General features: G+C 48.6%; 1 protein-coding gene across 5 annotated transcripts in view; it reads left to right on the plus strand.

Annotated features, from left to right (window-relative positions):
• Positions 1–17,429, plus strand: part of LOC137550832 (uncharacterized) — a 154,151-nt gene that overhangs the window by 123,914 nt on the left and 12,808 nt on the right. For all 5 annotated transcript variants that reach the window (XM_068271300.1, XM_068271295.1, XM_068271296.1 and 2 more), the window contains exon 5: positions 8,554–8,701. In XM_068271300.1, the coding sequence (XP_068127401.1) occupies positions 8,554–8,701 (148 nt within the window). The remainder of the gene's footprint in view (positions 1–8,553; positions 8,702–17,429) is intronic.

Here is a 17,429-nt window from a genome sequence, read left to right on the forward strand (position 1 = left end):
TCGCCGCATACAAAGTGTATAATAAACTTTGTAATGTATACAAAGTGTATTATACAGGCTGCCTCCTGCCCTGGTGATCCCAGTGTCCGAGGGACCACCAGGGCAGGCTGCAGCCACCCTAGTCTGCACCCAAGCACACTGATTTCCCCCCCCTGCCCCCTGATCGCCCACAGCACCCCTCAGACCCCCCCCTGCCCACCCCCCAGACCACTGTTTGCACCCAATCACCCCCCTAATCACCCATCAATCACTTTCTGTCACTATCTGTCAACGCTATTTTTTTTAATGCCCTAAACTGCCCCCTGCTCCCTCCTGATCACCCCTCCACCCCTCAGATTCTTCCCAGACCCCCCCCCCAGACCCCTGCCCCCCTGTGTACTGTATGCATCTATCCCCCTGATCACCTGTCAATCACCTGTCAATCACCTGTTAATCACCCATCAATCACCCCCTGTCACTGCCACCCATCAATCAGCCCCTAACCTGCCCCTTGCGGGCAATCTGAGCACCCACCCACACCAATAGATCGCCCGCAGATCCAACGTCAGATCACCTCCCAAGTGCAGTGTTTACATCTGTTCTCTACCCTAAACACCCACTAATTACCCATCAATCACCCCCTATCACCACCTGTCACTGTTACCCATCAGATCAGACCCTAATCTGCCCCTTGCGGGCACCCAATCACCCGCCTACAATCTCAGATTGCCCTCAGACTCCCCCTTATCAATTCGCCAGTGCATTACTTACATCTGTTCTTCCCTGTAATAACCCACTGATCACCTGTCAATCACCTGTCAACCACCCATCAATCACCCCCTGTCACTGCCACCCATCAATCAGCCCCTAACCTGCCCCTTGCGGGCAATCTGATCACCCACCCACACCAATAGATCGCCCGCAGATCCGACGTCAGATCACCTCCCAAGTGCATTGTTTACATCTGTTCTCTACCCTAAACACCCACTAATTACCCATCAATCACCCCCTGTCACTGCTACCTATCAGATTAGATCCCTATCTGCCCCTAGGGCACTCAATCACCCGCCCACACCCTCAGAACGCCCTCAGACCCCAGCCCTGATCACCTCGCCAGTGCCTTGCTTGCATCTATTCCCCCCTCTAATCACACCTTGAGACAACTATCAATCACCTCCTGTCACCCCCTAGCACACCTACCCATCAGATCAGGCCCTAATTTGCCCAGTGTGGGCTCCTGATCACTCGGCCAAACCCTCAGATCCCCCTCAGACCCCCTTCCGATCACCTCCCCAGTGCATTGATTGCATCTATTTTCCCCTCTAACCACCCCCTGAGACACCCATCAATCACCTCCTGTCACCCCCCTAGCACTCCTATCCATCAGATCAGGCCCAATACAACCTGTCATCTAAAAGGCTACCCTGCTTATGACCGGTTCCACAAAATTCGCCCCCTCATAGACCACCTGTCATCAAAATTTGCAGATGCTTATACCCCTGAACAGTCATTTTGAGACATTTGGTTTCCAGACTACTCACAGTTTTGGGCCCGTAAAATGCCAGGGCGGTATAGGAACCCCACAAGTGACCCCATTTTAGAAAAAAGACACCCCAAGGTATTCTGTTAGGTGTATGACGAGTTCATAGAAGATTTTATTTTTTGTCAAAAGTTAGCGGAAATTGATTTTTATTGTTTTTTTTTCACAAAGTGTCATTTTTCACTAACTTGTGACAAAAAATAAAATCTATGAACTCGCCATACACCTAATGGAATACCTTGGGGTGTCTTCTTTCTAAAATGGGGTCACTTGTGGGGTTCCTATACTGCCCTGGCATTTTAGGGGCCCTAAACCGTGAGGAGTAGTCTAGAAAACAAATGCCTCAAAATGACCTGTGAATAGGACGTTGGGCCCCTTAGCCAGGGCCGGGCCGAGGCATAGGCTGGAGAGGCTCCAGCCTCAGGGCGCAGTGTAGGAGGGGGCGCACAATTCATTCAGCTGTCATTCCTAATTGTGTTTGAAGCAGAAAGAAATAAGAAAAGGGGATACATAGCAGTGACTGCAAGCCAGATAACTAGATATTAAGGTGTTGGGGAGGTTGTGGGCCTTGTGGCACCGCTTAGTCTAATAGCAACCAGTGTGTAACGGCTGGGGTGGCAGGGATGAAGGGGCGCACTTTGGTGTCTCAGCCTTGGGTGCTGGAGGACCTTGTCCCGCCTCTGCCCTTAGCGCACCTAGGCTGCAAAAAAGTGTCACACATGTGGTACCGCCGTAATCAGGAAAAGTAGTATAATGTGTTTTGGGGTGTATTTTTACACATACCCATGCTGGGTGGGAGAAATATCTCTGTAAATGACAATTGTTTGATTTTTTTTACACACAATTGTCCATTTACAAACAATTGTCATTTACAGAGATATTTCTCCCACCCAGCATGGGTATGTGTAAAAATACACCCCAAAACACATTATACTACTTCTCTTGAGTACGGCGGTACCACATGTGTGGCACTTTTTTACACCCTAAGTGCGCTAAGGGGCCCAAAGTCCAATGAGTACCTTTAGGATTTCACAGGTCATTTTGCGACATTTGGTTTCAAGGCTACTCCTCACGGTTTAGGGCCCCTAAAATGCCAGGGCAGTATAGGAACCCCACAAATGACCCCATTCTAGAAAGAAGACACTCAAAGGTATTCCGTTAGGAGTATGGTGAGTTCATAGAAGATTTTATTTTTTGTCACAAGTTAGCGGAAAATGACACTTTGTGAAAAAAAACAATTAAAACCAATTTCCGCTAACTTGTGACAAAAAATAAAATCTTCTATGAACTCACCATACTCCTAACGGAATACATTGGGGTGTCTTCTTTCTAAAATGGGGTCATTAGTGGGGTTCCTATACTGCCCTGGCATTTTAGGGGCCCTAAACCGTGAGGAGTAGTCTTGAAACAAAAATGACCTGTGAAATCCTAAAGGTACTCATTGGACTTTGGGCCCCTTAGCGCAGTTAGGGTGTAAAAAAGTGCCACACATGTGGTATCGCTGTACTCAGGAAAAGTAGTATAATGTGTTTTGGGGTGTATTTTTACACATACCCATGCTGAGTGGGAGAAATATCTCTGTAAATGGACAATTGTGTGTAAAAAAAAATCAAACAATTGTCATTTACAGAGATATTTCTCCCACCCAGCATGGGTATGTGTAAAAATACACCCCAAAACACATTATACTACTCTTCCTGAGTACGGCAATACCACATGTGTGGCACTTTTTTGCAGCCTAACTGCGCTAAGGGGCCCAAAGTCCAATGAGCACCTTTAGGCTTTACAGGGGTGCTTACAATTAGGCACCCCCCAAAATGCCAGGACAGTAAACACACCCCACAAATTACCCCATTTTGGAAAGTAGACACTTCAAGGTATTCAGAGAGGAGCATAGTGAGTCCGTGGCAGATTTCATTTTTTTTTTGTCGCAAGTTAGCAGAAATGGAAACTTTTTTTTTTCTCTTTTTTGTCACAAAGTGTCATTTTCCGCTAACTTGTGACAAAAAATAAAATCTTCTATGAACTCACCATGCCTCTCAGTGAATACTTTGGGATGTCTTCTTTCCAAAATGGAGTCATTTGGGGGGTATTTATACTATCCTGGAATTCTAGCCCCTCATGAAACATGACAGGTGGTCAGAAAAGTCATAGATGCTTCAAAATGGGAAAAATCACTTTTTGCACCATAGTTTGTAAACGCTATAACTTTTACCCAAACCAATAAATATACACTGAATGGGTTTTTTTTTTTAATTAAAAACATGTTTGTCCACATTTTTCGTGCTGCATGTATACAGAAATTTTACTTTATTTGAAAAATGTCAGCACAGAAAGTTAAAAAAAATCATTTTTTTGACAAAATTCATGTCTTTTTTGATGAATATAATAAAAAGTAAAAATCGCAGCAGCAATCAAATAGCACCAAAAGAAAGCTTTATTAGTGACAAGAAAAGGAGCCAAAATTCATTGAGGTGGTAGGTTGTATGAGCGAGCAATAAACCGTGAAAGCTGCAGTGGTCTGAATGGAAAAAAAGGGTCTGGTCCTTAAGGGGGGTAAAGCCCACAGTCCTCAAGTGGTTAATGCATCCCAAAATTTGATTTGCTTTAGCTGCTTGGCATTGAATACAATTATTTAACTTGTTGTCAATGAGTACTCCTAAGTCCCTTTCCAAATTTGATGTCCCTATCTGTAGCTCGTTGATTTTGTATGGTGCTAGACCATTGGAATGACCAAAATGCAAGTTTACATTTTTCAACATTGAATTTCATCTGCCATTTATGTGCCCATATAGTCATCCTATCAGGATCCTTCTGCAATATGCCACTATCTTCCTGAGAGTTCATAATTATGCACAATTTTGTATCATCTGCAAAATAGCAACATTACTTTCTACTTCATATAGTAGGTCATTAATAAATACATTGAAGAGCACTGGACCCAGTACCAACCCCTGTGGGACCCCCACTGCTAACAGTCACCCATTTTAACCACTTGAGGACTCAGCCTTTACCCCCCCCTTAAGGACCAGCGTGGTTTTTTATGATCTGTGCTGGGTGGGCTCTGCAGCCCCCAGCACAGATCAGGTTGCAGGCAGAGCGATCAGATCACCCCCCTTTTTTCCCCCTATGGGGATGATGTGCAGGGGGGGTCTGATCGCTCCTGCCTGCCTGGGTGTTGAGGGGGGGGGGCACCTCAAAGCCCCCCTCCGCGGCGAAATTCCCCCTCCCTTTCCTCCCTCTCACCCCTGGTGATCTGGGCTGCACAGGACGCTATCCGTCCTGTGCAGCCTGTGACAGGCTGTCCTCTGTCACATGGCGGCGTTCCCGGCCGCTGATTGGCCGGGGATCGCTGATCTGCCTTACGGCGCTCCTGTAGCAGCAGCGCCATTCAATGTAAACAAAGGAGACAAACGTCTCCTGCGTTTACATTTAGTCTGCGAGCTGCGATCAGCGGCTCGCAGGCTATTCACGGAGATCCGCTCCGTGATCTAACAGGAAACGGCCGCTCACGCGAGCGGCCTTTCCTGATTAATTAGGGAGGCACCTGGCGACCCAGATGTGCGTCGCTGGTCCTCCAGCTACCACTTTGCCGCCGCACGGTATGAGTGTGCGGTCGGCAAGTGGTTAAATATAATCCATTGACAACTCTTGGCTCTCTGTCCATTAGCCAGTTCTACATCATGCACACAGATCCTTACCCAGTCCTTGCATCCTCAACTTTTGCACCATACTGTTATGGGAAACAGTTTTAGAGGCCTTTGCAAATTCCAAGTATATCACATCTACAGCATTCCCAATATTCACACTAGCAATCACCACCTCGTAAAAGCTGAGCATGTTAGTCAAACAAGACCTGTCCTTAGTTAACTCATGTTGATGCTGATAAATTAGGTTATTCTCTGTTATGAAGTATTGTATAGCATCTCTTTGGAACCCCTAAAATAGTTTGCACACAACTGATGCAAAGCTTACAGGTCTATAATGTCCCAATTGTGAATTTTTTTCCTTCTTAAAAGGAAGGGGCAAGCTCCCCCAAAAAACAGATCTACTTACCTGGAGAGTTCTGCGCAAGCACAGTACTTTGCGCAGGAGATGCTGACCTGGCGAGGTCAGCATCTGCAACAGAGGGGATCCCGGAGCTGCAGCGAGAGACACATAGGGTGCCAGGGGCTGGAGGAAGCCCCAGGTAAGTAGATCTGTGTTTTGTTTGTTTTTTTTGAGCTCGCACCTTCCCTTTAACCGCTTACTGACTGCTCCACGCTAATTGGCGTGAGCAGTGCGGAAGCCCCAGGACCGCTCCACGCCCATTAGCGTGAACGGTCTTCTATGGGGCTAGCAGGAGATTGCGCGCACGCTGCGCGCAAATCTCTTGCTCGGGGGGCAGAGCTCCGCCCCGCCTTCCGTCTCCGTGCGGCGATAGCCGCTCGGGAAACTATTAGACGACGGTTTCGCCGTCTAACTACTTTGTACAGCGCTGCGATCTGCAGCAGCGCTGTACTAGGGACAGCCGTGTGACACGGCTGTTCCCCTGGGGGACAAGAGAGCGATCGGTTCTCATAGGCAGAAGCCTATGACAGTCAATCACGTGATTGGCCGGCAGGGGAGAGGGAAGGAGGGAGCATAAAGTATAAAAAAATTTTTTGTAAAATGTATTTAAAAATAAAGGATGGGGGGAGGGGGGGGGGGTTAACACTGCAGTCCTCAAGTGGTTAAATGTGAATACGTGGGCTTTACACCAATCTATTGGAACTATCCCACCTGAAAGAGTCACAAAAGATAAGATAAAGGGGTTTATTTATAACTGAACTTAATTCCCTTAGCACCTAAATATGTATGCCATCCAGGCCTGGTGCCTTATAAGTTTTGATTTTAGTCTTGCCTTCACTCCTTTCTGCGTTAAGTATTTAATTTAAAATGGGAAGATTGGGTCCCTCTCGCATCTGTAATATGAAACAATGATGTTGCTCATGTGAAGACAGAAGCAAAGCAAGCATTCAATAGCTCCACCCTACTTTGGTCATCCATCATTGAGTTCCCAACTCAACTTAGGCGTTCTATACTGTCCACTGTAACAATTGGTGTCAGCAACACAGATTTTTCTGATTATTGGTGATCTGCAGAATCACCAATAATACAAAGGCTATACCTGATTATGTGGTGATCTGCAGAATCACCAATAATACTATTATAGCTAGACACAGGACAACCAATGTGGAATTGTGTTTTGGTGCGACAGTAATGAAAGATGAGATCTCCCGAGAAGCGGGAGATTCAGACAATACTGCAGCCAAGAATCCCCTGAGGGGCAGGGAATTCAGACTGCACTGCAGCCAGTGAGCACCTTAGGAGCAGGAACCACTGACTGTACTGCAAGGATTGCCACCTGAGGAGCAGGTGTTTAAGACCACACTACAGCCTAGGATCCCCTGAGGAGCAGGGAATTCAGACTGTACTGCAGCCAGTGGACACATGAGGAGCAGGGACCACTGACTGTGCTGAAAGGATGATCACCTGAGGAGCGGGTGATTAAGACTCTACTGCAGCTAGCAGACACTTGAGGAGCAAGTGTTGCAGACAGTGGCCTCAATTCACGAACATTATCAAACGTTTATCAAACACTTTATCAAATGTTTGATAATTTACCTCATGGGCAGTGGCGTAGCTAAGGAGCTGTGGGCCCCGATGCAAGTTTTACAATGGGGCCCCCCAAGCACTCTATACACAACAATTGATACGGCGCACCAAAACCTGCCAATGGCAACTACAGTGTCAGAGGTGCAAGAAGGGGATGGGGAACAGTTTGCTAGTGATCACTACCATTCAAAGTATCTGTAGAAGTAATTATTACCAGCACAGGACCAATAGAGAGCTAATACTGTAGTTGAGAGAGGGCCCTTCGGGCCCCGATGCGGTGGCTACCTCTGCACCCCCTATTGCTACGCCCCTGCTCATGGATAAAATCTCATTTTAAAGTCACTAAGGTGTTATATATTTATCGAATGTTTTACCGATAAAACATTTAACAAATATATAACACCTTAGTGAATTCAAAATGAGATTTTACCCATGAGGTAAATTATCAAACGTTTGATAAAGTGTTTGATAAACGTTTGATATACCATACTTGCAAAACTTCTTTGAACTTAAATTGATATCGCTAGCGATGTTTATCAGTTCCACAATGCATGTCAATTAGAGAGCATATAAGAAAAATGGACCCACCCAAAAGTGATTACTCAATTAACGGGTACTGATTCAGTTAATCTTTATTCTGAGTTTCTTCACAACAGAAATGTTTCATCTTCCCTACAAAATACATTTTTAATACCGAGCAAGTGACAAAGTACTAAAGAGTAATTAAGAGAACTTAAAGTGACACATGGCAAAATGCAATTAACATGGTTATATATGATACCAATTCTACTTAAAACTTGCCAGTGTTTCCTTTTATTTTCTTTCCGTATTGCAAACATAATTTAACCCATGCTTTATCTATGGAGATGAGGAAGCATCTTTACTGATAAATTAAGACATCGGATCTTTAAAGTGTCATCAATGCTTGGCGGTTTGCTCCACTCATTCCCCTGCCTGCCAGAAGATGCTCCATCATGCATTGCACAGTTGTTCCTCCTCTGCTTTTTGTAGCAATAGTACGCGTCACTCAGCTGCAGCCAAGGGACACACCTGTAATAGCTGGTGATCACAAATATTGCCCTAGGGATCAGGTCTCGATACCTCTCTGTGACAGTTACTGCCCACATGTATTATGCTAATTCCTCCCATTACTTTATCTTGCAGTAGAATAAATGAGATGACTCCACTTAACATGGACCCTATTTTTACAAAGGTTCTTTTATTCTTGCAGTCAATTATGGGCTTTTGATGCTTGAGATCCCAGAGTGCTTTCATAACTGTATTACATATCTTCAATCAATATTTAATAATTGCTGTTTTTGGTGGTGGTGGCGGGGGGGGGGGGTGGTAAATTCAAAATTATATAACATTTTTAAGTAAGTCTGTCTACTACCCAGATGATGAGCTGATAGAAGTACAGCACAAAAATATGGATGGATGGAGCAGGAAGAAATTAGATGCTCTCCTGCAGACTATTCGATCTGGAGAGGACATACAAATCCGAGTCTTCAGAAGCAGGACAATGCAGGATGATACTGTTGAAGAGTAAGTGTCACAAAAAAAACTAACCTTTGTTAAATGTATATGTATTTTAGGTTGTTTCACATACTACACCAGGGGGGAAACCTGCTGCCACCAGCTTAGAAAGAATAAGAAGAAATGGAGGCCTTGTCTTGCTCTGCTTACCAACTGACTTACCTAGTGAGAAGTGAAAATGGGATGGGAAATCAGGTATTGGTATCCAGTTTTCTAGAATCCCACCAAGCCGTAGGCATATGCTTTGGCTGTCTTATGGATGCTCTGGCCACCTGACATGAAGCATTCAACTATCTGCTTTTGTGCTGCGCACAATGAGGACAGTACAGGACAGGATGCTACTGAATCAGAGCTTCTTTGGTCTGAGCTATATAAAAAATAATAGTAAAACTCTGAACAATGGACAGCTATCTTTATATGGCAAAATGATTTGCTGTAAGTATCTGCTATGTAACTCTGTGTAGACATTGTACATGTGGCTCACCCTTTTAAAACTTTTGCCTTGTGCATATTGTCTTATTTATTCAGAAACATGTTTAATGGACTGTTAGAGGTCTTCGCTTACTTGTTTTAAACTTAAGCCTCAATCCCAAATACTTAAAATGAACCTTAAGCGGGAAAAAATTTAAACTTTACTTGCCTGGTGCTTCTTCCAGCCCCCCGTAGTCTTTCAGGTCCCTTGGTGTCCTCCTGATCACCACCATTGTGCTGCTGCCTCCCCCCCCCCTCCCAGCTTACGCCTGCGTCTGTCTCAGTCACGGGCTACTGCACATTCATGTCCCGGCTGCACATCTCCTCGATCATGTGCTCATTACTGAGAGCATTCTGCATACGTGCAGTTGCAAGTTTTATGGACTGTGCAAGTGCAGAATACACCTGGCAACCGGACCATGATTGTGAAGGTGCGCACGGCTGGGACATCGCATGGGGCAATAGTGGCACAATGGAGGGAACAGGGAGGACACGGAGGGACCATTATGCTATTTATGTCTCAAGATGTACTACACTTGGAACATCCAAAGATTTATATTAGCCAGTGGTGTAGGGATCACCATAGCAGCCATAACAACTGCAATGGGGCCACTAGTTAAGGAGGGCCCAGTGGTAATGGCCATTAGAAAAGGAGAGAAGCTATCTATACTAGGGCTACCTAATACTGAGGGCCCATCTGTCTACCTATACTGAGAGAAAATTACTGGAAGACTCTATGACTTTTCATATTGGGAAGCTACCTAATACTGGGAGTCCCTCTGGCTCCATATACTGGGGGTATATTACTGGAAGACCCTATGACTACCCATATTGGAGAGCCACCTTATACTGGGGACCTCTGTGGCAACCAATACTATGGGACTATTACTAGAAGACCCTCTGACTATCCGTACTGAGGAGTTTTCTAATACTGGGGGTACCTTTGTCTACCTTTAGTGGGGAGCACTTCTGGCAACTTATACAGGGGGACTATTACTGGAAGACCCTATGACTACCAGGGATGCTCGCTCGATTCCGCGGAAAGCTAAATTCCGCGATTCTGGCCGGAATTGGGTCAATTCCGATTCCGGCCATTGGAACGGAATTGCTATAGCGCTTATACAGAATTCCGCGGAAAAATGCGGAATTCCGCCGGAATGCAAATGTTAAATTAGCCAATCACAAGGAAGAAGCTTCTCACTGTTCTCAGTGTATTTCTGCCTGCAAAATGGAATTTCTGCACCAATAAGAGTCTTAATGAGAACCAATGAGAACCAACCAATCCTACCTTAGCAACCAGCTCCCTAGCTACCTATCAGCAGCTATCCCACCCATTTTGTATATAATATAGAGACATGCAGGCAGGAAGCTTGTGGGTTTCAGTCTAGTGTGGAGAGAGGAGAGAAAGACACAGACCCATACTTGTTTTACATAAAACAAGTCTTTTTCAAGACTGTGTATAAATCAAGACTCTGTGACTGTGAGAGAGAGAGTTAGAGTGTCAGCTAGCTATATTAGTAGAGATTGTAGTGTAGTGTGTTAGTAGTTGCTTGCTGCAGTGCAGAGCCAGCCAGGCCGCAGGCTTAGTGTTTGACATAGTGAGAGTGAGTTAGCTAGCTGTGTGATTAGTGATTTGTTTGATTAGTGATTGATTAGCTGAGTGAGTGTAGTGATTTATTTTTTGTTTTTATTAATTTTTTTAGGGTTTTCTTTATTTTGTGTTTTGGATTTATTATCTTTATTTCACCCCCTTATTTTCTGTTCTGCTCACTACGTACCCCTTCCCCAATAAAGTTTGTGGTCCCCAAAAAATGGAGCGAAGACGAAGGCAGCAGAAAATTCCGGCCACTCCTGCAGGGACAAAAATGTCTTCCCTGTGTCCGCAGCAGGCTCAGCAGCACGCAGGAAAATTCTGTCAGAGCAGGAGTTGAAGACAGGTGTGGATTATTAACATCAGGAACCAGATTCACAACCCTCTACCCAGGAGGAACTTGAAGCTAGTTGCAGCAGCGCCACCAGCAGTGGCCGCCAGGTTCCTCATGACCAGAACCCGAGCGCAGCTGCTTCTTTTGTTGATGATGACGAGCTTGTTTCCTCCCAGTACTCCGCTGAGTCCGCTCCAGAAGTACAGCACGCCATCGTTGAGACAGATGTGCAGAATGTTTGGCATGAGGCATTGGAGGAGACCATGGGACCAAGCTCCCAAGAAGTGGTGGGTTCTGTGGTGACAGAAATGGCATTGGCCACTGTGTTTTCTTTATCCAGTGTCACCAGTCAACATCACGAACAACACCAGTCAACTACAGAGGTGTTTGGTGGCCAGGTTGGTAGAGGAGTGCCGACCTCGCCGGCAAGCACTTCCTCATCATCATCCTTGTTGGTTGAATCACCAATGTGATTCAACCCACATCCGTCGCTCTGCAACTGCCACCGCGGCCATGAAACTGCTGCAGCGCCACCATAGCCTGCCGCAACACAGGCTTATTTCAGATTGTCCGACGCGTTGGAACTCCACACTCCACATGCTGGAGAGGTTGTGGGAGCAGGTCAGGCTATACCTGTCTGAGGCATCTTCCACCAGAACAGGGCCACTGGACTACATTACTGGGGACCAGTGGCAGCTGATAGGACAGATGTGCAAAGTGTTGGAGCCATTTGAGCAGGCAACAAAAGTGGTCAGTGAGGAGAACTGTACGTGTGACCAAGATGGCGCCCACGTGTGCAGCCTCGGTCACATCGGCCCCGCAATTGTCTAGTTTAGTTTAGTGTTTAGTGTTTTAGAGCGAGTGTTTAGTTTAGTTAGCCAGTGTTTAGTTAGTGTTTAGTTAGTGTTTTAAGGTATTTGGAGTATTTCACTCACTCACCCACTCAGCCTGCAAGATCCCGACCAGCAAAATTTCCCGGTGCTGCTGCACGGCCTGCCTGCCTGGATCGCCGCCGCCACCGCCGCTGCTCCTGCTGTCCCAGTAAACTCCCAGGGCTGCTGCGCTGAAGTCCGACTCTGCCTACTACTGGGGACCGCCGCTGCTCCTGCTGTCCCAGTGGTTCAGATCCTCCGTAGCCGCCGGGCTGCCAGGCGGCCCCTGACCCCCATCACCTCTGGAGAGGCCTCTGCTTCCCGTCACCGCTACAGCTCCGGCATTCATCGCTCGGCCACCTCTCCTGCTGCACACTCCATCGCCGTGGGAGGTAGAGGTCACTACACACCGGCTCCATCCCCATCGGACGTGACTTGGCTGCTGCCGCTCGGCCACCCACGTGGCCCCTGGTCCCCATCACCTTCGGAGAGCACCCCTTCGCCGCCGCAGCTCCAGAGTCCCGCTCCTCGGAAATCCCCTGCTGCACTCCATCACCACCAGAGGGAGAGGTCTGCTGTCGGCACCATCCCCGCTGGACGAGTCTCTGCTGCTGCCCCCGCTGACCACCCACGTGGCTCCTGGCCTACATCTCAGCCAGAGGGTCTCCGCTACTGCCCATCTGCAGTACTAGCATCGGAAATGGACTGCCATCCACCAGCCACCTTGCCTCCCTATCAGCCGACACAGCCAGCACCAGCCACCTGTCCTGCACGATGGTGACATCCCGGAGCCTCCATTCCGTTCCACTCCATGAGATGTGGGAGCCATGCCTGCACGGTAAGCTACAGCTGCTTCCCCTGCTCTCTGCTCCCCATCCACAGCCCACGGTCAGCATTCCCTGGGGCCCCCAGCCACTGCCCACTGTCGGGCCAGCAGTACAACTCCTTCTGCCCCTGCTGTCCTCTAACCACCTCTGCTGCATCTGCCCTGCATCCACCTCTGCCGCACCTGCCCTAGAATTGAGTCTGCCCTGCGTCCGCAGCTACTGCTCTGAGCAGGAACTGCTGTAGGGAGCAGTTTTGCGGTGCCACGCCGCACTCGCCATCGCCCACCCCAGTGGTACAGTACCCCGGTGCCACTCGGTACAGCCCTTACCGGCGTAGACTTTATGCATCCCTTCCCGCACCAAGGGGTTCGTCCACGGACTCGTTGTGCTATACCACTGCCCTCGGGAAGCAAGCTCCACTAAGGGGATCTAACATGGCCTGCAGTACTATGCCACTGCCCCCGGGCAGGGGAGGAGGGCAGACAAACTCCCCCGCACCTCCACACCCTTTCACCTAGTCCAGGGAGGACCTACTTCATTGGGAGACCAGAGTGCGCAGCAAACCATTCGACCAACTGCGGGACATTGTCAACACCCACATCAACCACCTGATGGTCAGCGTCCACAGCGCCCCGAAGAAACGGCGCCACAGGGGATGTAGAGCAGGTGCCCTTGTGCGTCTAAAGAAGAAGGGTCTCCGCTCCCCTATCCCTGCTATTCTTCTAGGGAACGTCTGTTCTCTCACTAACAAGGTGGACGAGCTGTTCCTACTTCTCGACAGCAAACCAGCAAGCAGCAGGAACACCCCAGTTCTCTGCTTCACAGAGACCTGGCTGAACAATGGCATTCCCGATAACCACCTACAGGTGCCAGGCTACAACCTCCACCCTGCCGACCGTGATCACACCCTCTCCGGGAAAAAGCGAGGAGGAGGGATATGCTTCTACATAAACTCCGCCTGGTGCACCGACACCACCATCCTCTGCACTAACTGTTCCCCTGATGCCGAGATCCTAGCAATCAATTGCAGGCCACAGTACTCGCCCAGAGAGATCTCATCCTTTGTTCTCGTCGGAGTCTACATCCCCCCTGACGCAAACACCAAGCAGGCCCTACATATCCTGAGCAACTGCATCTCTAGGTGCGAAACCCTCCTCCCAGGGGCCCTCCTCATCATACTGGGGGACTTTAACAATGCGAAACTGAACCTAGAACTGCCTCAGTACAAGCAGCATGTGACCTGCCCCACCAGGAACGACCGCACCCTCGACCACTGTTACACTGTCCACAAGAATGCGTACAAGGCTGCTCAAGGCGCTGCCCTGGAGAACTCCGACCATTGCCTAATCCACCTGATCCCCACCTACAGGAGACACCTTGACACCGTCAAGCCTGCCATCCGGTCATCCAAAAGGTGGTCTGAGGAGGCTAAGCGTGAGCTCCAGGCATGCTTTGATTGCATGGAATGGTCAGCCCTGGCGGCCCCCACCCTGGAGGAATGGACTGAGAACATCACCTCCTATATCAGTTTCTATGAGGACACATGCATCCCAACCAAGACCTTCAAGGTGTACCCGAACAGCAAGCCTTGGTTTAGCGGCAAGCTGCACCGGCTCAGAAAACTGAAGGAGGTAGCACACAAGTCTGGCTCCCTTGAAGAGTTCAGAGCTGCCAGGAATGCCCTAAATCGTGAACTGAAGCATGCAAAGAGGGCCTACTCCGACAAGCTGTGTCTGAGCCTTCAGTCCAACAACTCACATGAGGTCTGGAAAGGCCTGAGGGCAGTTACAAACTTCAAGCCCCCCCCCCCCCCCCCCAGCAAACGCCACCTAGCACCCAGCTGGCTGATGAACTCAATGACTTCTATTGCAGGTTCGAGCAAAGTCCCAAGAGCCTGGAGTCTCTGGGGCCATGGCTAGAGAGGCGCACTCCCCTCCACCTAACTTAGAGGACAGTGGTCCCGCAGCTTCAGAGGCAGTCCAAGAAGCGGAGGTGCTACGTCACCTGCGCAAACTCAACCCCAGGAAAGCCTCAGGCCCGGATGGCGTGTCGTCAATCTGTCTGAGAACGTGTGCAGTCCAGCTAGCTCCTGTCCTCACCTACATCTTCAACAGTTCTCTAACGGAAGGCAAGGTCCCCTCCTGCTTTAAGAGATCCACGATCATCCCAGTCCCCAAAAAACCGGGGAACACAGATCACAAGAATTTCAGACCAGTAGCTCTAACCCTCACCATCATGAAGATCTTTGAGCGGCTCATTCTTGCCTCGCTGAAGCTATCCACGAATGCCCACCTGGACTCACATCAATTTGCCTACAGGGCCAATAGGTCGGTAGAGGACGCCATCAACATCAGTCTGGCATACATCACGGAGCACCTCGATAGACCTGACTCTTATGCTAGGCTCCTGTTCTTGGACTTCAGTTCTGCGTTCAATACCATCTGCCCAGACATCCTGCTTGCCAACCTTGCACAGCTGAGAGTAGCCCCCTACCTCTGCAGGTGGATTAGAGACTTCCTTTCAAACAGATCGCAGAAAGTTAAGCTTGGCAATTGCTACTCCAGCGAGCGAACAACTAACACAGGAGCACCGCAGGGGTGTGTTTTGTCCCCGCTCCTGTTCTCATTATACACAAACAACTGCACCTCAACTGATGACTCTGTCAAGATCATTAAATTCGCAGATGACACAACAATCATCGGCCTCATTAGCAGGAATAGCGAGCATGCCTATCGTTATGAGATAGACAGGATCTGCAACTGGTGCAAAGACAACAATCTGGTCCTCAATGCGGCAAAGACTGTTGAACTGATTGTGGACTATAGGAAGCGTCCGCCCCCCCTCCTTCCAGTTCACATTGGGGAGACCGAGGTCTCCAGGGTTCCGTGCGTTAGATTCCTCGGCACAAACATTACTAATGACCTAAGATGGTGGGAGAACTCCACTAAAATCCAAAAGAAGGCACAGCAGCGGCTATTTTTCCTGCGCCAGCTGAAAAAATTCGGCATCCCGCATGAACTGCTTAAGAGCTTTTACACGGCTACCGTGGAATCCATCCTGTGCTCCTCTCTCATCGTCTGGCATGCAGGGGCATCTGCCAGGGACAAGTACAAACTGCATAGAGTAATCAGCACCGCAGAAAAGATAATCGGAGTGCCCCTGCAGCCCCTTGATCTTCTCCACACTACCAGAATGAGGACAAGAGCCATCAAGATCTCGCAGGACCCCTCCCACCCCGGCAACCGCTTCTTCAAGCTTCTCCCACTGGGCTGCCGTTTCAGAGCCATCCCCTCCAGAACCACCAGACGCTGGAATACCTTCTTCCCTCAGGCGGTACACCTTCTGAACTCAACCTCGAGCCCCCCATGACCAGTTCAGCCATCCCCTGGCCCTTGCCCTGAATGCATGTCCCCTAGGCTCTCCATGTGTGTTATGCTATTTTTGATGTAGTGCAATGCTATGTTGTATATGTTTGCTATGTTTGTATATGTTCGACTGCCATGCAATGCTATGTTGTATATGTTTGCTATGTTTGTATATGTTCGACTGCCATGCCATGTGTACCAAAAACAATTCCGGGTACGTCATTCCGCGTACTTGGCGAATAAAGCTGATTCTGATTCTGATTCTGAGTATATCAGAGGCGCTCCCTCTTGTCTTCACCATGGAAAAAACTCTTGAAAAAGTGCTCGAACGGGTGGAGGAAGCCCTACTGAACAGTGGCCAGTCAGGTGAAGGAGTGAGTGGGCATGCTCCAGTCCTGGATGAGGAGGCAGAGCTTTTGGAAGCGGAAGAGCCTATCGTCCGGGGGTGGGAAGAAGATTTTGATGCGGAGCTGGATCATGATGTCGACGACAGTTCTGACAGCCAGGAAGAGGTTATTCATGGCAGACATCTCTTCCCCATGGCTGCACATATGATCCAGTGCCTAAAGAAAGACCCCTGGATTAAAAGTTTAAAAGCAAGGCTCGACATGTGGGTGGCCACCATCTTAGATCCCCGGTGCAAGGGGAAAATGCGCTAGTTCATAACCCCCTCCCAAGCAGACACCATGATGAACCAGATCCACGATGCCCTTCATCGTTGGGTAGAAGATGCGTTTCCTTCACCTGTACCCCGGCCCCAAGCTACCAAGTCTACTAATCACACTCAGCAAAGGTCTGGTGGTCCCACTCCCAGCACCAGCAGCAGCACCAGTAGCCAATCTGTGAACCTGCTGAGTATGCTGAAAGCATTTTACCAGCCAGTGCCAGATACTCCTTCTAGCAGCAGCACCACCAGCGGAGAAAGTGATCACCACCACCGCCAGCGGCTGGCCCGTATGGTGGACGATTACTTGGGGTCAGCCAGTGCTCCAAACAATATGGAGAGTAATGATGACCCAATACAATATTGGACCAAACAATTGGATACCTGGCCTGAACTAGCTCAATATGCACTAGAGGTTCTTGCATGCCTCGCCGCCAGTGTTCTTTCTGAGCTAGTATTTAGCGCTGCAGGTGGAGTGTTCACCGACCACCGGACCCGACTGTCCACAGACAATGTGGACATGCTAACATTCATTAAAATGAACGAGTTATGGATCAGTGACAACTACAAGGCCCCTCTCACTGATTCCACAGAATGGGTCCACTGAAATTTT

The sequence above is a fragment of the Hyperolius riggenbachi genome, chromosome 1 (genome assembly GCF_040937935.1).
Source record: "Hyperolius riggenbachi isolate aHypRig1 chromosome 1, aHypRig1.pri, whole genome shotgun sequence".
Classification (NCBI taxonomy): Eukaryota; Metazoa; Chordata; class Amphibia; order Anura; family Hyperoliidae; genus Hyperolius; species Hyperolius riggenbachi.